General features: G+C 44.2%; 1 protein-coding gene across 2 annotated transcripts in view; it reads right to left on the reverse strand.

Moving 5' to 3' along the window:
* The window catches only part of plxna1a (plexin A1a), a 266753-nt gene that overhangs the window by 94768 nt on the left and 144199 nt on the right, over window positions 1-27786 (reverse strand). For both annotated transcript variants that reach the window (XM_036988339.2, XM_036988338.2), the window contains exons 4-8: window positions 24822-24953; window positions 6951-7051; window positions 6714-6837; window positions 6069-6222; window positions 5828-5927 (exon numbers count right to left, since the gene is read on the reverse strand). In XM_036988339.2, the coding sequence (XP_036844234.1) occupies window positions 5828-5927; window positions 6069-6222; window positions 6714-6837; window positions 6951-7051; window positions 24822-24953 (611 nt within the window). The remainder of the gene's footprint in view (window positions 1-5827; window positions 5928-6068; window positions 6223-6713; window positions 6838-6950; window positions 7052-24821; window positions 24954-27786) is intronic.

The raw sequence follows: 27786 nt of genomic DNA on the forward strand, positions 1-27786 counted from the left end.
ATTTAACGATCATTTCGAAGCAACATTAGAATACAACACAGCCCTCTAGGATACGACAAGCTCCTTAATGAAACATGTGACTCAGTTAATTGACCAATCAGCCTCTAGAATAGATGTCCAGGACCAACCCTTGCCTCTGAGGCTCCTGGCTCATCTACCTCAAACTATTAAAGTCACTTCGATAGAGTAACTTACTTCAGGAAGAATGTGTCAGTGTGTGTCCGTGTGATTATTGCACCTCGGAGCTAACAGTATAGTGTGGTAGGAGTGCAAGGTCAAAGGGTAAAGCACATTGAAGCATCTGTGTAAGCCACTGAAAGGTGTGAGCAGAGCAGAACAGAGCAATGTTTTCCTCTTCCAGATACCATGTCTCCAAAAGACAGTAAAATAACCATAGAGAGGAAAATGACTAGAGCGATATACTCCTCCTTCCTATTCAACATGTTCAAAGGTTTACATTCAAATAAGCTGCAAGGCCCAGATAAGCCTGATTTTTCTCCAGACTCCCTTTTCCTTAGTTCAGAAAGCATAAATGAACATGGATTACCAGCAGCCTCAACAAGGTTGTTATAGCTACAGGAGAGTAAAAATGGGATAAAATAAAATGCATGCATTAGTTTGACTCCACTCTGCTTCGCCCCACATAAACACATTGATTTCTCAAAAATCTTTATGAGTTCTACAAAGCCCTTTAACTTGCCTCCTACCCCCATATTCCAGTGACTGAATGAGGCATGTGTAGCAGAGCTACAGACTACTATAATAAGCAGGACCCACTACCATCCGAGCTCTACTGGATAAAGTCTATAATCGATTCCTGTATGTGTGTTTCTATGGGGAGGAGGGGAGGGGGGGAGAGAGAGAGAGAGAGAGAGAGAGAGAGAGAGAGAGAGAGAGGGGGGAGAGAGAGTGAGAGAGGGTGGGTGGGTGGATTTGTGCTATGCTAACAGCCTGCTATTTGTTTGCTTCTGAAGGGATAATACCTTCTAGTCTCCAGACATCTGGGTCTATCGATCCCAGCCAGATCCAGACAGAAGAGGGGGGCAATGCTCTTTGAACCCTGCTGATTCTCAGCACCACACTGAGAGACGTACAGGGACACACACAGAGACACACCGGGGAGCTACTGCATGTCCTACAGCAGGAAGTCTCTGCAGTGCTCTGAGTGTGCTACTGCAAACAAGTCAATGTTTCCTGGCTGCTAATCAGACCACCCAGGACCACAGAGTACATGACAACTTCATCAAATATAGAATCTGTTTACATACTGTAGTGTATATATATTACAGAATCTGTTTCTTTAAGTCTACATACTGTAGTGTATATATATTACAGAATCTGTTTCTTAAGTCTACATACTGTAGTGTATATACAGTGCCTTGCGAAAGTATTCGGCCCCCTTGAACTTTGCGACCTTTTGCCACATTTCAGGCTTCAAACATAAAGATATAAAACTGTATTTGTGAAGAATCAACAACAAGTGGGACACAATCATGAAGTGGAACGACATTTATTGGATATTTCAAACTTTTTTAACAAATCAAAAACTGAAAAATTGGGCGTGCAAAATTATTCAGCCCCTTTACTTTCAGTGCAGCAAACTCTCTCCAGAAGTTCAGTGAGGATCTCTGAATGATCCAATGTTGATCTAAATGACTAATGATGATAAATACAATCCACCTGTGTGTAATCAAGTCTCCGTATAAATGCACCTGCACTGTGATAGTCTCAGAGGCCCGTTAAAAGCACAGAGAGCATCATGAAGAACAAGGAACACACCAGGCAGGTCCGAGATACTGTTGTGAAGAAGTTTAAAGCCGGATTTGGATACAAAAAGATTACCCAAACTTTAATCATCCCAAGGAGCACTGTGCAAGCGATAATATTGAAGTGGAAGGAGTATCAGACCACTGCAAATCTACCAAGACCTGGCCGTCCCTCTAAACTTTCAGCTCATACAAGGAGAAGACTGATCAGAGATGCAGCCAAGAGGCCCATTATGACACTGGATGAACTGCAGAGATCTACAGCTGAGGTGGGAGACTCTGTCCATAGGACAACAATCAGTCGTATATTGCACAAATCTGGCCTTTATGGAAGAGTGGCAAGAAGAAAGCCATTTCTTAAAGATAAGCATAAAAAGTGTCGTTTAAAGTTTGCCACAAGCCACCTGGGAGACACACCAAACATGTGGAAGAAGGTGCTCTGGTCAGATGAAACCAAAATGGAACTTTTTGGCAACAATGCAAAACGTTATGTTTGGCGTAAAAGCAACACAGCTCATCACCCTGAACACACCATGCCCACTGTCAAACATGGTGGTGGCAGCATCATGGTTTGGGCCTGCTTTTCTTCAGCAGGGACAGGGAAGATGGTTAAAATTGATGGGAAGATGGATGGAGCCAAATACAGGACCATTCTGGAAGAAAACCTGATGGAGTCTGCAAAAGACCTGAGACTGGGACGGAGATTTGTCTTCCAACAAGACAATGATCCAAAACATAAAGCAAAATATACAATGGAATGGTTCAAAAATAAACATATTCAGGTGTTAGAATGGCCAAGTCAAAGTCCAGACCTGAATCCAATCGAGAATCTGTGGAAAGAACTGAAAACTGCTGTTCACAAATGCTCTCCATCCAACCTCACTGAGCTCGAGCTGTTTTGCAAGGAGGAATGGGAAAAAATGTCAGTCTCTCGATGTGCAAAACTGATAGAGACATACCCCAAGCGACTTAGAGCTGTAATCGCAGCAAAAGGTGGCGCTACAAAGTATTAACTTAAGGGGGCTGAATAATTTTGCACGCCCAATTTTTCAGTTTTTGATTTGTTAAAAAAGTTTGAAATATCCAATAAATGTCGTTCCACTTCATGATTGTGTCCCACTTGTTGTTGATTCTTCACAAAAAAATACAGTTTTATATCTTTATGTTTGAAGCCTGAAATGTGGCAAAAGGTCGCAAAGTTCAAGGGGGCCGAATACTTTCGCAAGGCACTGTATATTACAGCAGACCTACAGTAGACCTTTCCCAATGTAAACATGCTTTTCATTTCAGTATCAGCAAACAGACAGATACATAGATATAATTATCATATTCAATTACGGCTTTCTTTGTCTCTGGTTAAATTACAAACATGCTTCACTGTTTCAATACTGCCTATTCAGGAGCTGGGTGAATGAACACTTCCAGGCTGAGGGACTCTGAGTCTGTTTCCTTTGTTCTGCCTGGTTCAGGAGGAAAGGTAGAGGTAGATGAGAGAAGAGGGAGAGGTAGTGGAAAGGGATTGAGAGATCCAGACTATTAGACCGTACTGCCAGGCAGAGTGGCATCATGTCTGGACCAGAGCCTTATCACTCACCCTCTGCTGGCTGGTAATATCACACCTGAACCTGGGCAATAACAAACTCATCTTCCCCCCTCTATCTCAAATCTAACAACTCATAACATCTATCAGATGCCTGGCAATTTCTCTGTTCTCTATTTGCTACCCTAACACCTACCGTGTGATCTCAGACAGATAGATCAGTATGCTCAGAGAACAAAGTCCATGTTAGATTGAAAATACTATTGGGATCATTGAAGTGAGAGTGGTCACCACAAAATAAGACCTCTTCCTCCCATCTAAACGATTCTTTACATTGATAGGATGTTATCAGAACGTTGGAGCCGTATGTTCTTGTCCTGTTACAACAGTGAAACGTCTCCAGGTGGTCAACCAACCAGGCCGGTCCAGTATTAGGGGAATAGCGTGAACACCCAGCCCTCCGACGAGAGCCTGTCGAGGGGTTTTCTGCTTTCCATGAGTGGGCCTTTTCAAGAGCTCCCAATCCCTGCATGCATTACATCCTTCTTTTCGTATTCTAATGGGGATTGTGGATTGGTTGAGGCGCTATCCTTTTAGCTCTCTGGACGCTGTATCCCGACACAATGGGCACAATCCATCTCTCCTTCACTTGCTTCATCCCCCCTCTCCATCTCTTCCTCCACCCTCATCAGGTTGAAAATTAATTCAGTCCCTCACACGCTCAATTAAACTATTCCGGCTGTCTTTTTAATGCAAAACTCAAATATTATTACTTAGTATGTAAATACCCGGCGGGATAATTTGCCTTGCCAAATACGTGCCCTCCCCACCCACAATGCCAGTCGCCTCTGAGGAAAAGCTATTTATTTCCCAGAGGGTGAGTTGGCATGCCCGGCCTGTTGGCAGCCTACACACGCTGGGGTCAGGGGTCAGGAGGGGAGTAGGTCAGGAGGTCGCGTGGGTTCTGTGTGGCTGATGAGGCTGGACTGTTAAAACTAGACTGTAGTGTACTGTAATGTCCTGAGGGAGTGTGTTGCATACATCACATCAAAGACCTCGCTACGCCTGCTTATTCAATGAGAGGAGAGAGAAAACGTGGGGGTGCTTCACCAGCCCTGTCATACACACACACACACACACACACACACATATACAGAGGCGCATAAATAATCACACATTCTCTAGGTTCAAAGACATTGAACCAGGCCTTGATAAGAGGTCCAGGTGAACACTTTACATACGTTCTCCATTATGTCCAGCTCTAATGGGGCGCCAGGCCAGCTAATTAGGAGAATATTGCTATGCTAATGTATGCAGCTCACAGAGCAGGGGCCAGGAAAAAAAAATCTGTTTGATAAATAAAAGCAGAGAGGAGGGGCACAGAACATCTGGACCGGCAGGAGAGAGGACCAACAGGAGAGAGGAGAGAAGGAGAGGGGGTGAAGGAGAGCATGAAAGGAAGAGATGGGTAGCAGGAGGGGATAGGGGAGAGACAGAGGGAGGTGAGGGGAGTTAGAGGGAGGAGGGGAAGAGGAGAGGAGATGGAAGAGTTATAGGGGAGGGAGAGGATGAGGCGGATAGGGGAGTGGTAGAGGGAGGTGAGGGGAGGTAGAGGGAGGAGGGAGAGGATGAGGAGAATAGGGGAGTGGTAGAGGGAGGTGAGGGGAGGTAGAGGGAGGAGGGAGAGGATGAGGAGGATAGGGGAGTGGTAGAGGGAGGTGAGGGGAGGTAGAGGGAGGAGGGAGAGGATGAGGAGGATAGGGGAGTGGTAGAGGGAGGTGAGGGGAGGTAGAGGGAGGAGGGAGAGGATGAGGAGGATAGGGGAGTGGTAGAGGGAGGTGAGGGGAGGTAGAGGGAGGAGGGAGGGGATGAGGAGGATAGGGGAGTGGTAGAGGGAGGTGAGGGGAGGTAGAGGGAGGAGGGAGAGGATGAGGAGGATAGGGGAGTGGTAGAGGGAGGTGAGGGGAGGTAGAGGGAGGATGATAGGGGAGTGGTAGAGAGGAGGAGATAAAGAAGATAAATAAGGGGAAAGGGGATGAGAGAGGAAGTGAGAGGAAAAGAAGAGAGGAAGGGATAGAGAGAGATGAAAGATATAGTAATGGAATGGGAAATGATAAGGGTGAGAGCGGAGATGGGGATATTTGGTCCATATCTATGTTTAGTGAAAGGCAGAGCTAGGGGAGTGGGATAGAAACAGGGTCTGAGAGCCTCAAGGCAGGATGTGGAGAGAATGGGGTAGATGAAGGGAGGGAGGGAGGAAGAGAGGGAAAGAAAGAGATGGATCTCAGATGGAAAGTAACATAACTCAGTGTGGTAAAACATTATCAATGAATCAGAGGAGCTCCAAGTTATTAAGGAAATTACATTAAGAGTCTGATCTCATCAGCAGTAACACAGGCTACAGAACAGAGAGGGGAGGATATCTCACTCTCTATATATATACAGTATTTTTCTCTTTATCGCTCTCTCTCTCACACACACACACACACACACACACACACTGACTTAAAACCAAACTTACGATTGGTGCACACTGCAGTTGTAGAAGACAAAGTCTACACTGGCAAACTTCTTTCCTGTCTCCTTAGACTTCAGATACAGCTTCACAGTGCGCTTGTCCCCTAGAAAGAGTCACAGTATATCAGTATGACACAATCTACACACAAACACTTAATACAATAATGCTATTTTGTTAACACAGTGCAACTGATGTATATAACTAGCAAATAGCAGCATGAGGATGCTGTGGCTTCTTGTCTCACCCTGGTTGCGTGTGATGGGGGCGACCTCTCGTGTGGAAGGGGACAGGCAGTAAATGCGTCCCCCAAAGATGCGTCCCTCTGTCTCAGTGTAGTCCTCAAAGGAGCAGTTGACCCCTGCCGAAAGGTTAGGCACATTCTGGGCCTGCAGCACCAGCTAGGAATACAGAGAGAGAGGAGAGTGTGAGGGACAAGTCAATGTGAGGACACACACTCTCAGTCACACAAATGGACGCACACACCACACTACACACACACAGTCTTGTACAACTAAACATGTGGGGACACACAATTCAGTCCCGTTCAAAATCCTATTTTCCCTAACCCCTATCCCTAACCCGTACCCTAATCCTAACCTTAACCCAAAAACCTAACCTTAACCCTTAACCTAATCCTAGCTTCTAACCCTAACCCTAAAACTAACCCTAGCTCCTAACCTAAAACTAACTCTAGCTCCTAATTCTAATCCTAACACTAATTGTAACCTTAACCCTAAACCCCTAGAAATAGCATTTGACCTTGTGGGGACTAACAAAATCTCCCCAGTTGGTCAAATTTTGTGGGGACTTCTGGTCCCCACAAGAATAGTTCAACACGTCCACATACACACACACACACGCACACAGGATTTATTGTCAGGTGAGTTACCTGCACTTCAGACATGGTGACAGAGATGTTTCCAGGCTGGACACTGAGTTTGACACACTGCTCCACTCGGGAGGCAAAACGCTGAGGCTCATCAGCCCTCTCACAACGATCCTTCCTGGAACACCTGACAGAGAGAGAATTTTGGTTCTTCAGGTGACTTGATAGTATGGAGTTGAGGACATAGTAATGTCAGGAAGGCAGCGTCAGAGCAGCTCCGTGTGGTCATTCAGTACTTACACATTGTGGAGGACACACCAGCCACAGTGGGGATCTCCTGACCCCAGGCAGCCGCTGCAGGAGGAGTACTGCTCACAGCTCTCCACTGGAACACGGCTCACCTGGAAACACACAATACACACGGTTTACGCCATAGAATGCGTCAAGAGTTTACTGAGGGATTGGCTGAGTGTGAATTGAGTCTTTGTTGACGTATGTCATTCGCCATCATAATCTGACATACTGTGCAGTTTACTTTCTAAAAAAACAGATGTTCACCTTAGATTAGTCCTTGTCTCTGGCACATCTCAGCCCTGGTCTCTTTATGGTCGTGCTCATGGCTTGCGTGTTCTGTTTAGCGAGTCGGTGACAGACGGACAGCCGTGCTGCCTGGACTCAATCACCCCCTGGCCTGCACTGTTAAACGCAACCGTCTCCTCACTGACTGGACACCAACATATTAGACTATTATTGGGCCTCTGTGTGTATTTGTGTGTGTGATTGGATGTGTGGATGCGAGTGAGCATGCGTCCATCCATGTGTGTGTGTGTGTCCGAGGGCAATCCGTGACAATGTTTGTGGGGCAGCTGTTGGGAGCCTGCAGCCCTGACCACAGTTATTCCTGTCACACTCAGATAGCAGAGAGCACAGCTCACACACTCCCAGCTGCTTCACTCAGGACTGGAGGTCAACAATTCCACATCCTGTATGTGTTCTGTGTCTTTGTCATCGTACTGGGCTTGAATATAGTATTTAGGCTTTCTATTCATCCACATAAATAGCTCCACTGCACCAAACTGTTTGAGCAGAAACATTACAGACTGTAGGACTGTGAGAAACACGTCTGGGGTCAGTAGGGAAGAGGAAGAGAGAGAGAGAGAGAGTGTGTGTGTGTGTGTGTGTGTGTGTGTGTGTGTGTGTGTGTGCACATGTACAGTATGCAGACTTACTTCTGCCCAGAGCAGCATCCCTTTCTTTCTGTCTCTCTCTCTCTCTCTCTCTCTCTCCACCTTTCTCTCACTGCCTGCCTGCATGCCTGTTGGGTTCCACACATTCAGCAGGAGTCAACCTACACCCCCTCACTGGGCTAGTATTACATTACAACCGCAGGCATCTTCTAAATCAAGTGTCAGAAATCAAACAGGATCAATTTCATCTGAGACCATTGAGGACTTCACTGCTGGGAGGACTGCAATTATTGACTAACAAGAGATAATCTAGTATGGAGCTGGACCTCTCTTTGAACGCTGATTGGCTGACAGCCGTGGTATATCAGACCATATACCACATGTATGACAAAACATGTATTTTTACCGCTCTAATTACGTTGTTAACCAGATTATAATAGCAATACGGCACCTCAGGGCTTTGTGGTATGTGGCCAACATACTACGACTAAGGGCTGTATCCAGGCACTCCGCATTGCGTCGTGTGTAAGAACAGCCCTTAGCCGGGGTATATTGGCCATATAGCACACCTCCTCGTGGCTTATTGCTTAATTATAAAACGGGTCGTTTGGATCCTGGATGCTGATTGGTTGATATGCGGGAGTTGTCGGACAACAACTCCTGCAAAATACCATAACATGTTAATGTCATAATTCCAATGTCCCACAGCCCAGGCAGGAAATCTCTCAGGAAAAGTGTCTACACATTATTTTCTCATGTTACTATTTGGTTTGCAACAGTTGGGGGTTGAGTAAACCTCCCTGTCTGCCTCTATGACCTGTGAAACAATGTATCATTTTACAAATGCGATCTCTCCGGTGCCAGCAAAGTAGAGACAAGCACTGGCTATCACCAACCAGCGCCAGAACCAAGTTCTTCCACTCGTGTCCCATCAATGGAAACATCTCTATTAACATCACCAACTACCTTGGTTAACTCGGACTCGCTAACAATAATAGTTGTTGCCTATTGGACATTTATTAAATCATTATCATTGAATTTATAGAACGATTAGAATTAACAACTGGGTCAAAACAGGAGAAAATAACTAAAAAAGACCAGCCCACTTGGATAATAACTTCAGAATGCAAAGCAACAAATTTACTCATTCAAATTATGTTTTGAATGAAAACATGTCATTCATATTTGTATAAATATATTGGAAACAGTTTTATAAAAGCAATAATGCACTCAAACCCAGGAATTACCTTGGCCTCACCTCGGGCCTCAGAACAGCCCTTGCTCAGAACAGCCCTTAAGTAAAGGCCTAGGTAGAATAAAAATGTATTTTTACTACATGAGTGCATGCAAAAGCAGATATACTGTATAGAGATAGCAGTGCCTCTGATAGTCCTGATGTCATTATTACACTAAATAACCACAGAGGAAATAACAGTAAATAGCTGTCATTACATTCCCCTGGACAAAAGTGACTAAAGATTATGATGAGGCAGGCAGAAAAATCCAGACACACATACCGTATATTATTAAAACATAAAAGCCATAGCAGATAGAGTTTACTCAATAGGTCGGGTGATACAGGGGAAGATAATATTTCAATGGAACATTTCAATTACTGAGTTTTATAAAGCAAATAATAGGAAGGAAGATCTTAGGTTCCCCGCCAGAGTCCTTTGTCTTACCAAGAGGTACAGAGACTATTACTAAGAGCACCTATTCATATTAAAAATGGCATTTTCCTTCTGGCCTATTTACTGCTACAGGCAGTGAAGGCGGAGGACACTACCATTCATCTCTGGTCCAGCGACAGGGGGAGGGATTTATTACAAATAAATAACAGCCACAAATGAGCCTCTCATTTAGGTCACAATGGAGAACGTCTTAATCAGCCACGGGAAGGAGATAGCTAGGGGGAGGAGGGAGGGGGAGAGGGTGAGAGGGAGGGGAAGGAGGGAGCTAGGGGGAGGAGAGAGGGTGAGAGGGAGGGGAAGGAGGGAGCTAGGGGGAGGAAAGAGGGTGAGAGGGAGGGGAAGGAGGGAGCTAGGGGGAGGAGAGAGGGTGAGAGGGAGGGGAAGGAGGGAGCTAGGGGGAGGAGAGAGGGTGAGAGGGTGAGAGGGAGGGGAAGGAAGGAGCTAGGGGGAGGAGAGAGGATGAGAGGGTGAGAGGGAGGGGAAGGAGGGAGCTAGGGGGAGGAGAGAGGGTGAGAGGGTGAGAGGGAGGGAGCTAGGGGGAGGAGAGAGGGTGAGAGGATGGGAGGGTGAGAGGGAGGGGAAGGAGGGAGCTAGGGGGAGGGAGATAGGGTGAGAGAGTGAGAGGGAGGGAGCTAGGGGGAGGAGAGAGGGTGAGAGGGAGGGGAAGGAGGGAGCTAGGGGGAGGAGAGGGTGAGAGGGTGAGAGGGAGGGGAAGGAGGGAGCTAGGGGGAGGAGAGAGGGTGAGAGGGTGAGAGGGAGGGGAAGGAGGGAGCTAGGGGGAGGGAGAGAGGGTGAGAGGGTGAGAAGGAGGGAGCTAGGGGGAGGAGAGAGGGTGAGAGGGTGAGAGGATGGGAGGGTGAGAGGGAGGGGAAGGAGGGAGCTAGGGGGAGGAGAGAGGGTGAGAGGGTGAGAGGGAGGGAGCTAGGGGGAGGAGAGAGCTAGGGGGAGGAGAGAGGGTGAGAAGGTGAGAGGGAGGGAGCTAGGGGGATGAGGGAGCTAGGGGGAGGAGAGAGGGTGAGAGGGTGAGAGCGAGGGGACGGAGGGAGACACACAAATGTAATTGCGACTCTGATATTTCATTTCACATAAGGGCAGCAGCATGGGCCCGGCTCGGCAGGCCTACTGTAATTGCTCCATCTGTGTAATTTGCGCCAAAATAGAATGTGCTATCAGAGCACAATACTGTGATGGATGGGTCATTCTGTTAGCACCCCTTCAGAACCAGCCCATGGTGTCACACACACATACAGATTAGGTCATCCCTCTGCCCACCCCGAAAACGACAAGGCTTCATTTCACAAGAACAAACTTTTCCTTCTGGATGCTTTTTTCATTCCTTTTCCCTGTCATCTGTCTTGAATTCGGCTGGGCATAGAGAGAAATATGGCAAATGAGACCATACATCACAGCCACTGACACAGACACAGCTTTGAGAGAGAGGGAGAGTGAGGGAGAGAGAGAGAGAGTGTGTGAGACACAGAGAAAGAGAGAGAGGGAGAGGGGGGAAAGGGAGAGAGGGAGAGAGAGAGAAAGGGCCCAAATGCCGTGCGGCACTGTCACCTGTGCTGCGCTCTTGATGGCGGCCACCACATTCTCACAGAGGACAAAGAGAGGACCAGCACACTCTCACACAAAATCTGCCTCACATGCCACTGACCAAACAGGCAGGTGACTTGGTGAATTCCTTTCTACCTCTGGTCACAACCTACACTCTTACATGCTGACCGCTTGCGCTGACCGCTGACTGCTTGCGCGCATGTTGATTTTGTCAACACACACCAGACGCTATCAGGACACGAAGGTTGAAATATAAAAACAAACTCGGAACAAACTATTTTATTTTGGGGACCGGTCGAAAAGCATTAAACATTTATGGCAATTTAGCTAGCTTGCTGTTGCTAGTTAATTTGTCCTGGGATATAAACCTTGGGTTGTTCTTACCTGAAATGCACAAGGTCCTCTACTCCGACAATTAATCCACAGATAAAAGAGTAAACGTTTGTTTCTAATAATCTCTCCTCCTTCAGGCTTCTTCTTCTTCTGTGGACTTTATATGGCGGTTGGTAACCAACTTTAAGGTGCATTACCACCACGAGTTGGACTGGGGTGTGGACCCCCTCATCTATCAATCACCCACGTGGGCATAGGCTCCGAAAAACCAATGAGGAGATGGGAGAGGCGGAACTTGCAGTGTGTCAAGCATCACAAATGTAAGTTCTATTTTAGCGCCTGGCTGTGCAGACACTCGTTGACGAGCAAGTTAGAAAAAAAAGGTTCCAGAAGGGTTATTCAGCTGTCCCCATTGTATAACCCTTTTAGTACCCGGTAGAGCCTTTTTGTGTTCCATGTATAACCTTCCGTGGAAAGTTCTATATGTAACCAAAAACAGTTCTTCAGTGTTCTACTATGGGGGCAGCCAAAGAACCCTTTTAGGTAGCACCTTTTTTCTAAGAGTGTACTGAATGAATGACACCCACAAGCAGTCATTTGCTTGTCATCATTGAGCTTCAGCCTCAATCACTCCTCGTAAAGACACCCTCCATGCCAATAAACATTTCAATCCGATTTGTTGGTCTTTTATACACCCATAAGAGTGTATCCGGATGCAGACAAGACGTGTGGAGGTGAGGGTCCTGACTGAACACTCCTGGTAGAGGAGTAGAGGAGTAGAGCTAAGTGCCAGGAGGAGGTGAAGGAGGGACGTTTTAGCTCCAGCGAGGACACCTAGTTACTGCTCTAACAGACTTTAACCACTCAGCTCAATACACCTCCCTGGCCTGTACCATGTTCAGTAGCTTCACCCCTCTTCATCAAAATGAAAACATTTAAAGGACTAAGTGGAGGAAGAGATGCTACTGTATTGTACAACAGGAGCTATGCCCCACCGCATGTTATCATAGCAACAAAACCAGATAGTGCTTGTTTAAAGGAGGCTGGGCTGACCAAGCTGAGCTTTGGGTTAGTGAAAGTTGTTAAAGCATTGTAGGCAAATAATATGTATGTTCCCCGAGGAAGCTCATAGATGGAAGAACGTTTTTTTTCTTCCAAAAGCACACATTATCATTCTAACTCTAAACTAACACGACAGAACACACATTATCATTCTAACTCTAAACTAACACGGCAGAACACACATTATCATTCTAACTCTAAACTAACACGACACAACACACATTATCATTCTAACTCTAAACTAACACGACAGAACACACATTATCATTCTAACTCTAAACTAACACGGCAGAACACACATTATCATTCTAACTCTAAACTAACACGACACAACACACATTATCATTCTAACTCTAAACTAACACGACACAACACACATTATCATTCTAACTCTAAACTAACACGACACAACACACATTATCATTCTAACTCTAAACTAACACGACAGAACACACATTATCATTCTAACTCTAAACTAACACGACACAACACACATTATCATTCTAACTCTAAACTAACACGACAGAACACACATTATCATTCTAACTCTAAACTAACACGACACAACACACATTATCATTCTAACTCTAAACTAACATGACAGAACACACATTCTCATACTAACTCTAAACTAACACGACAGAACACACATTATCATTCTAACTCTAAACTAACATGACAGAACACACATTATCCTTCTAACTCTAAACTAACACGACAGAACACACATTATCCTTCTAACTCTAAACTAACACGACAGAACACACATTATCATTCTAACTCTAAACTAACACGACAGAACACACATTATCATTCTAACTCTAAACTAACATGACAGAACACACATTCTCATACTAACTCCAAACTAACACGACAGAACACACATTCTCATACTAACTCCAAACTAACATGACAGAACACACATTCTCATACTAACTCTGCACCTAACACGACAGAACAGGGCTAAGGTTTCTCCACTGTACTCTACTGTACCAAAATCAATACCACCAGGGCCATTTTCTCTTCATTACAGCAGTTGATTCTGTCTATGTAAGCACTGCGGCGGCCAATTACAACCAATGAGTCACATTATGTTACCGTTTTACACTGCTGACATCACCTGACCTTACCATGGACATCTATTCAGCTAGAGTAGAGTATAGATGACCATCTCCGCGATAACCATATCCTGTAGCGTGACATCAGTCAGAACATCCATTGATTATGGATCATGATCCACTTAATCCATACATATATACTGTCAATTAGAAAACAAGACCATCTACGTGACAGTTGAGGTCAAGGATGACTTTAATATACAGTCTTTTCATCGATCTTCTCCTGAGAAAACGTTACTCCTGGACAAATCTGTCTGTGTATCCAAAGATGTAGGAGTTTAGACTTTACGGATGCACCGAGTTCTCCTCTCCGTGTCTTTATTGTCAGAACAACAGCGAGAGGAGCTCCCGTGTATAAATCCAGCGCACGTTAATCGAAATTTCTTTCCTTGGAAGTTAAACGGACAGTTTTATGTTTCTCTCCCAGCATTTACAGTGAGGAGATGTAGTACGATGGGCTACCTGGAACTTTTAATTAACTGCTTGTGAATATGGGGAATGGTAAATGATTCTGTCAGTTTGGGAAATAGAGTTCTTGATGTTTGAGGCACGACACTAGCCTTCCACACCGGTATTTCTATTATCCAATGAGGAGAGACAAATGGAGAAAAGGCAGGAGGGGATAGGTAGGACAAACAGAGTGGTTCTCCCTCTCGTCTCTCACCCCCGCCGACCGAACCTTACTCTCCTGAACGCACAATGATTACACACGGTGCAGGAGAATGGTTTATAAACCCGTTTGAAGCAGATTTATCTGGAACCCTGTCCCTGCAGGAGCTAGTAGGGCAAACAGAGTGAGATTAAGGCCCTGTTGGTTGATTATGAAGTCACATACATACACAACACCACCATCGGGTGGGTCATTTACAGTATGGGAAGATGACATGTCATGCTCTACTGGTGATCCATCACACCTGCTGAACACCCTCAGGAGACAAGATGATGTATGAGACAATGAGACTAATATTATTCACATTGATTAGATATACTTCCGTCCCATATGATGAATTGATAGGTATTTCCTATCTCAACACTAAGGGCGCTAAGGGAGAACAATCCCCTCCAGCTGCTCTGAGTCTAAACCAAGACAAGACAAAACCAGGGCTGTCTACTGGGAAACTGTTGCATCATCTACTCCACAACTTCACCCTCAGGTTGTGTCTCAAACGGCACCCTATTCCCTATATAGTGCAATACTTTTGACCAGGGCCCTTTTCAAAAGTAGTGCACTATATAGGGAATAGGGTGCCATTTGGGATGCATTCTCAGTGCCTGGGAACAACACATGCTCCCTGTAACTCCATGCTTCTCAGTTGTCAGGAGAAGTTATAACAATACTGTCGTGTATCACGTTGTATCTTCGGTAACAGCAGTAAGTGAATCTGATATGTTGAAGAAGGCTACATTTCCTAACTACAATGCCTTCGGAAAGTATTCAGACACCATGACTTTTTCCACATTTTATTACGTTACAGACTTATTCTAAAATTGATTAAATGAAAACAAATCCTCACCAATCTACACACAAAACCCCATAATGACAATGCGAAAACTTTTTTTGTTGCAGATGTATTAAAAATAAAAAACAGAAACTCCTAATTTACATAAGTATTCAGACCCTTTGCTATGAGACTCGGAATTGAGATCAGGTGCATGCTGTCTCCATTGATCATCCTTGAGATGTTTCTACAACTTGATTGGAGTCCACCTGTGGTAAATTCAATTGATTGGACATGATTTGGAAACGCACACCTGTCTAAGGTCCCACAGTTGAGAGTGCATGTCAGAGAAAAAACCAAGCCATGAGGTCGAAGGAGGTCGAGGTGAGAGGTGACCAAGAACACAATTGTCAATCCGATAGAGCTCTAAAGTTCCTCTATGGAGATAGGAGAACCTTCCAGAAGGACAACCATCTCTGTAGCACTACACCAATCAGGCCTTTATGGTAGCGTGGCCAGACTTGAAGCCACTCCTTAGTAAAAGGCACATGACAGCCCGCTTGGAGTTTGCCAAAAAGGCACCTAGAGACTCTCAGACCATTAGAAACAAGATTCTCTGCTCTGATGAAACCAAGATTGAACTCTTTGGCCTGAATGCCAAGCGTCACGTCTGAAGGAAACCTGGCACCATCCCTACGGTGAAGCATAGTGGTGGCAGCATCATGCCGTGGGGATGTTTTTCAGGGGCAGGGACTGGGAGACTAGTTAGGATCGAGGGAAAGATGAATGGAGCAATGTACAGAGAGATCCTTGATGAAAACCTGCCCCATAGCGCTCAGGACCTCAAACTGTGGCAAAGGTTCACCTTCCAACAAGACAATGACCCTAAGTACACAACCAAGGCAACGCAGGACTGGTTTTAGGACAAGTCTCTGAATGTCCTTGAATGGCCCAGCCAGAGCCCCGGACTTGAACCCGATCGAACATCTCTGGAGAGACCTGAAAATATCTGTGCAGCGATGCTCCCCATTCAACTTGACAGAGCTTGAGAGGATCTGCAGAGAAGAATGGGAGAAACTCCCCAAATACAGGCGTGCCAAGCTTGTAGCGTCCTACCCAAGAAGACTCGAGGCTGTAATCGCTGCCAAAGGTGCTTCAACAAAGTACTAATCAAAGGTTCTGAATACTTATGTAAATGTGGTATTTCAGTTTTTTTTATTTTATAAATGAGCAAAAATGTCTAGAAACCTGTTATTGCTTTGTCATTATGAAGTATTGTGTGTAGATGGATGAGGGGGAGGGAAACGATTTAATATATTTTAACGTAACAAAATGTGGAAAAAGTCGAGGTCTGAATACCTTCTGAATGCCCTGTAAATATCTCTGAGAAAAAGACAGACAGAAGAAGATAATGTCCATTCGTATCTGGTGACAGCCAAAGGCCCTTCTCAGGTTGGACACTGTCAATAAATCCCAAGTCTAAAACCATTGTTTTGTAGCTCAGTGAGTGCTGTATGTAAAGATCCTGGTGATTTTTGGCTTAAGTGTAAAACTCCATTCCACAGCTGGGGTAAGCTCCTGTCTGAGCCCATCTCTTTAGCAGGCTGCTGTTTCTGAGAGAATAGCCATCACTCAGCTTTCATCCTACTCTTCTCTCAGGATGGGCCACGGAGAGAAGGAGAGAGAGGAAGCCCTAGAGAGGAGGGAGAGGGAGCGGGAGAGGGAGAGATAAGAGAGACGTTCCCCTCTCTGTTCTGCCGACCACAGGGGCACGGGGCCCATTGACTCCTTCACCAGGTGGAGGCAGAGGCTTTAAAAGAGGAGATGACTGTAGTGAGAGAAAGAGAGAGATCTCTTCAAACCAATTAATTTCCCCACCTCTCCTCATCACTCTTTTTATACGTGTGAGCGAGAGAGAGGGAGCAGAGGGAAAAGCTAGTCTGGCTCTGAATCCCAGACACATTCAGTATTCTGTCTGCCACTGCTGCCTGCTCAGAAGCTAACATCAGTCAAATGTGATCTGCTTTGCCGATATACTGTATGCAGCAGAGATAGGAAAATAAACACCAGATTCTCTCTAGTTAGAGGGAGAGTGCATGTCGGTGTGTATGTGCGCCACTGTGCGGTGAGCCAGAAGCAAGAGTGGGAGGCTGGAAGTGGTTGAACTAGAACCTAGGGGGTGGTGTCTCATCTGACAACCCAGGAACGAAGCTATGGCCAGGGAATAGCCTCAGTATGAGGAGAAAAGGCCATGGGGATCCCTACATGAACATCCATATAACACCTTAACATGAATGGCCATCTAGATAACATGAATGGCCATCTAGATGACATGCAGTACCAGTGAAAAGTTAAAACCCTACTCATTCATTTTTCTTTATTTTCACTATTTTCTACATGGTAGAATAATACTGAAGACATCACAACTATGAAATAACACATATGGAATCATGTAGTAACAAAAAAGTGTTAAACAAATCAAAATACATGTTATATTTGAGATTCTTCAAAGTGGCCACCCTTTCCCTTGATGAGAGCTTTGCACACTCTTGGCGTTCTCTCAACCAGCTTCATGAGGTAGTCACCTGGAATGCATTTCAATTAACGTGTGCTTTGTTAAATTTCAAGAACTTTCAACGTTTCTTGAAGTGCAGTTGCAAAAACCATCAAGCGCTTTGATGAAACTGGCTCTCATGAGGACCGCCACAGAAAAGGAAGACCCAGAGTTACCTCTGCTGCAGAGGATAAGTTCATTACAGTTACCAACTTCAGAAATTGCAGCCCAAATAAATGCTTCACAGAGTTCAAGTAACAGACACATCTTTCCCTTGAAAAAGATCCATGCTCATCAATCAGAAGAGATTGCGTGAATCAGGCCTTCATGGTTGAATTGCTGCAAAGAAACCACTACTAAAGGACACCAATAATAAGAAGAGACCTGCTTGGGCCAAGAAATACGAGCAATGGACATTAGACCGGTGGAAATCTGTCCTTTGAAATCTGTCTTTTGGTCTGATGAGTCTAAATTCCAACCGCCATGTCTTTGTGAGACGCAGAGTAGGTGAATGGATGATGATGATGATTTCTGCATGTGTGGTTCCTACCGTGAAGCATGGAGGAGGATGTGTGATGGTGTGGGGGTGCTTTGCTGGTGACACTGTCTGTGATTTATTTAGAATTCAAGGCACACTTAACCAGCATGGCTACCACAGCATTCTGCAGCAATACGACATCCCATCTGGTTTGCGCTTAGTGGGACTATCATTTGCTTTTCAAAAGGACAATGACCCAAAACACACCTCTAGGCTGTGTAAGGGGTATTTTACCAAGAAGGAGGAGTGATGGAGTGCTGCATCAGATGACATGGCCTCCACAATCACCAGACCTCAACCCAATTGAGATGGTTTGGGATGAGTTGGACCGTAGTTTTGATGTCTTCACTATTATTCTGTAGAAAATAGTACAAAATAAAGAAAAACCCTTGAATGAGTAGGTGTGTCCAAACTTTTGACTGGTACTGTAGGTGATGTACCAGTGGGCCATCCATGCTCATCTATAATACACAGCCGTGCGTTAATAAATCCTAGGACCAGTGGTGATGGAAGTTACACATAATGGTAATCATATTTATAAGACAAAACCATGTAGACTATGAGATGTTTCCACTTGCGCTGCTGTGGCCAGTGTAGTAAGGGAATGTGTGTGTGTGTTTTCCCGCACACTGTTGGTGATTGGGGAGAAGTGTAGGGCACAGGGTCAGGTTCTCTGGGACCGGGGATAGCTTCAGTACTATATACAGTAACTAAGTGGAGTCAGTGTGCTAATGGTCCTCTGCTCCAGCAGAGCAGTAGAGCAGCTAGGCTCAGTAGTCCCCGACTCCTCCCAGCTAACACAGCTACACCACAGAGGACATAACTACTGCAGCCACCCAGGGAAAGACCTCCCTTCACACACTACCTAACCCTCAAAGCATTGCTGAATGTGTGTATCGGCCACTTCTTAAAATCTGTTTCCCTCTATAGGGTGGAATGTTGGGTATTGTTAAAGAATCTGTAAAAGACATGTCCCATGTATTGGTTGTGTCCAGGGTTGAGCTCTGGTTGTGGTGGAGACAGAGCGTGAGAGAGAGAGAGAGAGAGAGAGAGAGAGAGAGAGAGAGAGAGAGAGAGAGATTCATGTTTAACATCGCTGCTTGGACTTGCCGTGTAGTGATCGAACTCTATGTCAAGGCCACTCAAATGGAATCCATTTGTATCAATTACAGCCCATCTTTCCTTTAAAGATTTAGACACATGGAAGTCGATTAGCTGTAATTGCTGGGAAACTGCAGCGAGTCAAACAAAAGGGTGTGTGTCTGTGCTGGAGCTATGGCACTGTAGTGGCCGTTACAGTAGCAGAGATAAGATAACATGAGACAGTAACATAATCTAACACTGCATTTCCACTGGATCTCTTATCACTCTCTATCTGTAGGAAGGTTACTGTAAAGCTACTGTAAAGTGTCACAGATAGAGAGAGGGTGGTCAGTAGCTGGGGAAATAACATAGACTACATACTGATATGGCAGGGGAAGTTTCCTGCATCTGAATATAGGCCAGACAATGTACAGTACAGTACAGAGAGATACCATGTAGTACAGTACAGTACAGTACAGAGAGATATACTATGTAGTGTAGTACAGTACAGAGATATACTATATAGTACAGTACAGAGAGAGATACTATGTAGTACAGTACAGAAAGAGATACTATGCAGTACAGTACAGAAAGAGAAAATATGTAGCACAGTACAGTACAGAGAGAGATACTATGTAGAACAGTACAGAGATAGTTACTATGTAGTACAGTACAGAAAGAGATACTATATAGTACAGTACAGTACAGTACAGAGAGAGATACTATGTAGTACAGTACAGAGAGAGATACTATGTAGTACAGAGACACTATGTAGTACAGTACAGAGAGAGATACAATGTAGTGCAGTACAGTACAGAGATATACTATATAGTACAGTACAGAGAGAGATACTATGTAGTACAGTACAGAAAGAGATACTATGCAGTACAGTACAGAAAGAGAAAATATGTAGCACAGTACAGTACAGTACAGAGAGAGATACTATGTAGAACAGTACAGAGAGAGTTACTATGTAGTACAGTACAGAAAGATATACTATATAGTACAGTACAGTACAGAGAGAGATACTATGTAGTACAGTACAGAGAGAGATACTATGTAGTACAGTACAGAGAGAGATAATATGTAGTACAGAGAGAGACACTATGTAGTACAGTACAGAGAGAGATACAATGTAGTGCAGTACAGTACAGAGATATACTATATAGTACAGTACAGAGAGATATACTATGTAGTACAGTACAGAAAGAGATACTATGCAGTACAGTACAGAAAGAGAAAATATGTAGCACAGTACAGAGAGAGAGATACTATGTAGAACAGTACAGAGAGAGTTACTATGTAGTACAGTACAGAAAGAGATACTATATAGTACAGTACAGTACAGAGAGAGATACTATGTAGTACAGTACAGAGAGAGATACTATGTAGTACAGTACAGAGAGAGATAATATGTAGTACAGAGAGAGACACTATGTAGTACAGTACAGAGAGAGATACAATGTAGTGCAGTACAGTACAGAGATATACTATATAGTACAGTACAGAGAGATATACTATGTAGTACAGTACAGAGAGAGATACTATGCAGTACAGTACAGAAAGAGATACTATGTAGTACATTACAGTACAGAGAGACATACTATGTAGTACAGAGAGAGATACTATGTAGTACAGTACAGAGAGAGATACTATGTAGTACAGAGAGTGATACTATGCAGTACAGTACAGAAAGAGATACTATGTAGTACAGTACAGAGAGAGATACTATGTAGTACAGTACAGTACAGAGAGAGATACTATGTAGTACAGTGCAGAGAGAGATACTATTGGGTACAGTCCAGAGAGAGATACTATGCAGTACAATACAGAGAGAGATACTATTCAGTACAGTACAGAGAGAGATACTATGTAGTGTAGTACAGAGAGAGTTACTATGTAGTACAGTACAGAAAGAGATACTATATAGTACAGTACAGTACAGTACAGAGAGAGATACTATGTAGTACAGTACAGAGAGAGAGATACTATGTAGTACAGAGACACTATGTAGTACAGTACAGAGAGAGATACAATGTAGTGCAGTACAGTACAGAGATACTATGCAGTACAGTACAGAAAGACAAAATATGTAGCACAGTACAGTACAGTACAGAGAGATACTATGTAGAACAGTACAGAGAGAGATACTATGTAGTACAGTACAGAAAGAGATACTATGCAGTACAGTACAGAAAGAGAAAATATGTAGCACAGTACAGTACAGTACAGAGAGATACTATGTAGAACAGTACAGAGAGAGTTATTATGTAGTACAGTACAGAAAGAGATACTATATAGTACAGTACAGTACAGAGAGAGATACTATGTAGTACAGTACAGAGAGAGATACTATGTAGTACAGTACAGAGAGAGATAATATGTAGTACAGAGAGAGACACTATGTAGTACAGTACAGAGAGAGATACAATGTAGTGCAGTACAGTACAGAGATATACTATATAGTACAGTACAGAGATATATACTATGTAGTACAGTACAGAGAGAGATACTATGCAGTACAGTACAGAAAGATATACTATGTAGTACATTACAGTACAGAGAGACATACTATGTAGTACAGAGAGAGATACTATGTAGTACAGTACAGAGAGAGATACTATGTAGTACAGAGAGAGATACTATGCAGTACAGTACAGAAAGAGATACTATGTAGTACAGTACAGAGAGAGATACTATGTAGTACAGTACAGTACAGAGAGAGATACTATGTAGTACAGTACAGAGAGAGATACTATTCAGTACAGTCCAGAGAGAGATACTATGCAGTACAATACACAGAGAGATACTATTCAGTACAGTACAGAGAGAGATACTATGTAGTGTAGTACAGACAGAGAGAGAGAGATACTATGTAGTACAGCGAGAGATACTATGTAGTACAGTACAGAGAGAGATACTATGTAGTACAGAGAGAGATACTATGTAGTACAGTACAGTACAGAGAGAGATACTATGTAGTACAGAGGAGATATTATATAGTACAGTACAGTACAGAGAGAGATACTATGTAGTACAGTACAGAAAGATATACTTTGTAGTACAGTACAGAGAGAGATACTATGTAGAAGAGAGAGAGATACTATGCAGTACAGTACAGAAAGAGATACTATGTAGTAAAGTACAGAGAGAGATACTATGTAGTACAGTACAGAGATAGTTACTATGTAGTACAGTACAGAGAGAGATACTATGTAGTACAGTACAGTACAGAGAGATACTATGTAGTACAATACAAAGAGAGATACTATTCAGTACAGTACAGAGAGAGATACTATGTAGTGTAGTACAGACAGAGAAAGATACTATGTAGTACAGAGAGAGATACTATGTAGTGCAGTACAGAGAGAGATACTATGCAGTACAGAGAGATACTATGTAGTACTGAGAGATACTATATAGTACAGTACAGTACAGAGAGAGATACTATGTAGTACAGTACAGAGAGAGATACTATGTAGTACAGAGAGAGATAGTATGTAGTACAGAGAGAGATACTATGTAGTACAGTACAGAGAGAGATACTATGCAGTACAGAGAGATACTATGTAGTACTGAGAGATACTATATAGTACAGTACAGTACAGAGAGAGATACTATGTAGTACAGTACAGAGAGAGATACTATGTAGTACAGAGAGAGATAGTATGTAGTACAGAGAGATACACTATGTAGTGCAAAACAGAGAGATACTATGTAAAGCAGCAGTGTATCCCATAAGTACTCTCTCTGGGGATGCTATATGACTAATGCAGAGTTCTCATCTTGCTCTGTACATTTTCTGCCGTATAAATAAAACTGTCATGTTCAAATGCAGGAAGAAATCTTTCCCCTGGTGCAAGAGTAAAGGGCCTGTCCCCCATATGGAAGGAGATTCATATTCATGCTATCAATTAGGACACATGGAGGTGTACGGCACAGAGCGGGGGAGTGGGGGAGTGTAGAGCAGAATATACACACATGCTGTACTGAATATACACCATGCACTCAGTCACATAACAGGCATTGTGCACCACACATTTTTATGGTTATTCTACCTCTCCTTTTCCCCCCTCATTTTCCGTTTTTCTCCTCCTCCTCTACCCCTCAAACGTGGAGGTTAAACGGCACTGGCTGATATTCCCCCGAGGACATGCGCCGCGTTTGTGGCAGAGGCCGTCACGCTTGGACGGAACCTGCCTCCCCAATCATTTGATGGAAAATGGCTATTGATATTCAGTCATCAGTTTCTGGGGATGTCGGGGGTGGGGGGTGGTGGGGCTGCAGGCTTGGCGGCGTTATGATGGAGTGGACGGTAACCTGTCTGTCTGTCCCGTAAGTAAGGCCTTATCACGAAAAGGTATCTCTGTCACAGGGTGTCACAGAGTCAGGCAGTGTCACAGAGCCAGGCGGTATCACAGAGACAGGCGGTGTCACAGAGACAGGCAGTGTCACAGAGCCTGGTGGTATCACAGATACAAGCAGTGTCAAAGAGCCAGGCGGTATCACAGAGACAGGCGGTGTCACAGAGCCAGGCGGTGTCACAGAGACAGGCAGTGTCACAGAGCCAGGCGGTATCACAAAGCCAGGCAGTGTTACAAAGCCAGGCGGTGTTACAGAGCCAGGCGGTGGCACAGAGCCAGGCGGTGTCACAGAACCAGACGGTGTCACAGAGTCAGGCGGTGTCACAGAACCAGGCGGTGTCACAGAGCCAGGCGGTGTCACAGAGCCAGGCGGTGTCAAAGAGCTTGACAGTCCTTACTTCTGTCACCTCATGTCACTATGCCTCAGAGCAGCCAGGAGACATAAACACACACATACAGCTCTGCTCTGACATATATTAATGTAATACTGCATAGCCATCAAGAGAAGGGCCGGGAGGAGAGGGTGAGGGGGGCTGAAGGGAGAGGGAGAGAGGGCCACGGGGTGTTAAATAGCAATCCAGAGGAGTGAGAGGGGCATTTTGAAGAAGCCGCTTCAATTTAAACCACCGAGATGAATCCTTAGCGGTAAGCCTTGGTGGTCCCTAATCTCGCATCACCCTTCTAACCAATTCCATCTCTTCTATTCTGATAAAGAGAGAGAGGCTGGGAAGGGGAGGAAGAATAGAGGGGTGGTGGGGGGAGCCCCCAGTAATGATGGAGGAAACGCCTTTAATGAGTGTTCAAGAGGAGGCCCTCCAATTAGAGCTTAGGGGAGAAACCACATGAAAGAACAGAGAGATCAGGGAGAAAAGGAGAAAGAGAAGACGGTACAAATAACTGGGGAAGAGGGGAGATTTCTCTTTCCGCTGGTGATTTGGTTAAGAGGGGGATTTGGACACTAATTCCATCAATGGGGATCACAGAGAGATCCCCTTTCCGTTGCCTGTGATGAGGGGTGCTGACTGGGGGAGGAACATTTGTGAGGGGAGCGGGGGTTGGGCAGGGGGGCTGGCTCAGTGCTAGAAATCAAACGGAAGCAATCACAAAGAGTGGCTGGAGTGTCTGACAAAGAAAAACCCCACACAAACACACATGCGCACTTAACGTATACGATTGTGTAAATGTGAGTGTTTGTTGGTGGTAGTGTGTTTTTACACACCGCGAGTGTGTGTGCCAAGCTTGTACCTGTTTGTCTGTGAGGGCATAGATGTGCTGGTGGTCTGGGCTGAAGAGCAGGTCTCTGTGGATGGGACTCCCCTCGCTCACCGTCACGTTCTCATACAGTATGGCAGGTTGGTTGACAGAGTTCACCAGGATCTGAAACACACAATAGTCGTTAGTACATTTACAGCACAGGACAGCTGTCAGTTCAGTAAAGTTACAGTCCATACTGTACATATGTTATAGGGAGAAGGCAGAGCAGGTAGAAAGTGAAGTATGGCAGGTAGTCTCTGTAATGGTAAGACTTGTCAAATAAAAGTGGATTGTGTGTAATGTTAGTGACAGAATGACAGAGCACTGTGGAGCATCTCAGCCACAACATAAAGGAAACCAAAGGCCTCTAAATCTGACAGTCCATTCCTGCTCCACAACCATAAATCATCAGACAACTCCACACGCTGGTGCTGTTGTTGCTGCACTCTGCACCCCACACTACAGAGAGAGAAAACTCTCCTCTCTTTCTCACACACACACACGCGCACACGCACACACACACACACACATACACATACACACTCAAGCTCTCTCTCCTCTCAAACACACACACAAACAAATGCACAGACACACACATACCCTGTCCTGACCTATTGTTCCATTTCTGCACAACTAAGTCTCAGTTTGTCCGTGTTGTTATTATGACAAAATAATGATCTGAGCATTGTAATGGCTGATGCATAAGAATGACCTACGTCGAACCAGGTACTCAAAATACCAAAACAAAGGTCAAATACATATTCAACTATTCTGCCTCCAGAAATGCCTCCCTGTACAGTAGAAGCTCTTTGTATAATAATAATAATCAATCAGAGTTGTGTTGCCCTTTCATGTGTTTGACTGGTTGCCAGGGGCTAGCAGCAGGAGCAGCAGCAGCTATTACTGACTGTATTTACTGTTGGGTTTGTCCTTAGAGTGCAACAGCCTGCCAGTCTCCTTCCTGAGTCTGTTATGTCCCACTGGAGACCTTCCTGCCTGGCTATAGCTATCATCACCAGACACTGCAGTCTCCCTGCTCAGGGTCTAGTGGATAATACAGGCATTTAGCTAACACACAGCACTGGGTCTTTCTACCCCTCTTTTAAGGGGAAGGCTTGGTTAGGAGAGACTAATGTGCTAAATCAACTGGTACTTGGACAATAACAACAGCTGCCACCCCCCACACACACCATTTGATGTTGATGTGAGGTCGGGGGAGTGTGACCTCCCCGTTCCCTTGTATTTCAGGCTCTAATGATGTACTCGGTCCACGTCCCAGGTCAGCTTGATTAATGGCCTGCCTTCTCTCTACCACTCTGCCTGGGCACCAGGGAGGATATTACCTGGCTGGGCCCGATGACACCAGTACTACCATCATCTCCACCAGACCCAGACCCGGAGCCCCACCCCACCACAAAAAAAACGGATAAAACAACACCTCACGGCACAACGTGGACTGAGTAAGGGACACGCACACACGCACACACACACACTCTAACACACTCACCCTACACACACACATTGTAATATTGTAGTATTTTATTGTACATTTGTAATAATAGAGTAATAATGTGTCACAACGTGGCCTTTTGGGTGTATATCGTGAACCCCCCCCCCCTTCTCACTCACTTTCTCTCCCACATCAGGTTTTACAACAGTCATAAATACCTGGTAGAAACTGCCATGCAGTACTGAGAGAGAGAGTCTAGCAGAATAAGAGCTTCTCTTTGTTCAAAACTCCTAATCCCCAAAATGGGAGAACTAAAAAATACTTCTATTTTTGAGAATGTGGGAATGGTCCGTGGACACTTAAGGGACAGTCATGACGAGTGTGTTTCATTTGGTGATCTCATGAAGGACAGGAAACACACATAACTGTATCTCTTAAAGTGGACATTTCCCAGCTGTTTACATCTAAATATTGTGAAAATATATGATTGAATATGAAACTATTTGTGAGAAGATGTAATGTCACGTTGGCCTTCTAAACGAGATACTTGTTTAGTTATAAAGTTTTAACTAGTCAGTGGCCACACCCCCGTGAGCCCAGACATTACATCAGGCGTCATAGAACCGCCCCTTTTTCCACAGAGTATAAAACCCACTTCCTACAAAATGTACATTAAGTCAGAGAACGCCGGGACAGAGTGGCTACAATTCTATAGATCATTAGACCATACAGCTAAAGTTTTGGCTACACAGCTGGAAATGGTTAAACTCTGGGACTATCGATCACTACAGAATAAGAGCAAATCTTAGACATATAATTACTAGTCTGCAGCTAGAAATTACGTAAGTCTAGTACGAGAATACCGACAACCACGGAAGCATCTATTCTAAGAACATGGTATGCCTGACATATCCATTACAACAGACACTATCCAGAGCCGCAGAGAAAGCTACAACTACTAAAGACATTGTGATTTATGGGGAAGTTAACCAGAGAATCTCTGATGAACTGACTCTCCAGCAGACTGACCGGCAATTCCAAAAACGACATACGGTTGTAAATATATACATTGCAATTAATCTCGAATGAGCGGCCGTTCAAGCGCAAAGGATTAGCATTTCAATTAATATAATTAAACTGTGTGATTATTAAGTTAGTTAGTAAATAAATAATTAAGGCAATTTGTATATCGCTGATTCATGATTTAGGATAGGGTTCGTGCAGATATCCAAGGGTTTGTGACGGTATTAATAATTCATTCATAGAAGACTAATTAATCAGATATTAAAATATCTGAAGAGTTGTTTTCGGAAAATTACAACTCTATAAATCTCAACATTTTCCATGGTGCCCCGACTTTCAAGTGAATTAATGTTTACATGATTAGTTTAATCACGTAATAATTAAACCTAAAGAACTGATTTGATATAAATGAGTATTCACATTTAATGATAGTTCAGACACAATAAATGTAATAATGTCTTGTACAATGTATTGTTTTATTTA

The sequence above is a fragment of the Oncorhynchus mykiss genome, chromosome 9, assembly GCF_057628025.1.
Source record: "Oncorhynchus mykiss isolate SJ-2025 chromosome 9, ASM5762802v1, whole genome shotgun sequence".
NCBI lineage: Eukaryota > Metazoa > Chordata > Actinopteri > Salmoniformes > Salmonidae > Oncorhynchus > Oncorhynchus mykiss.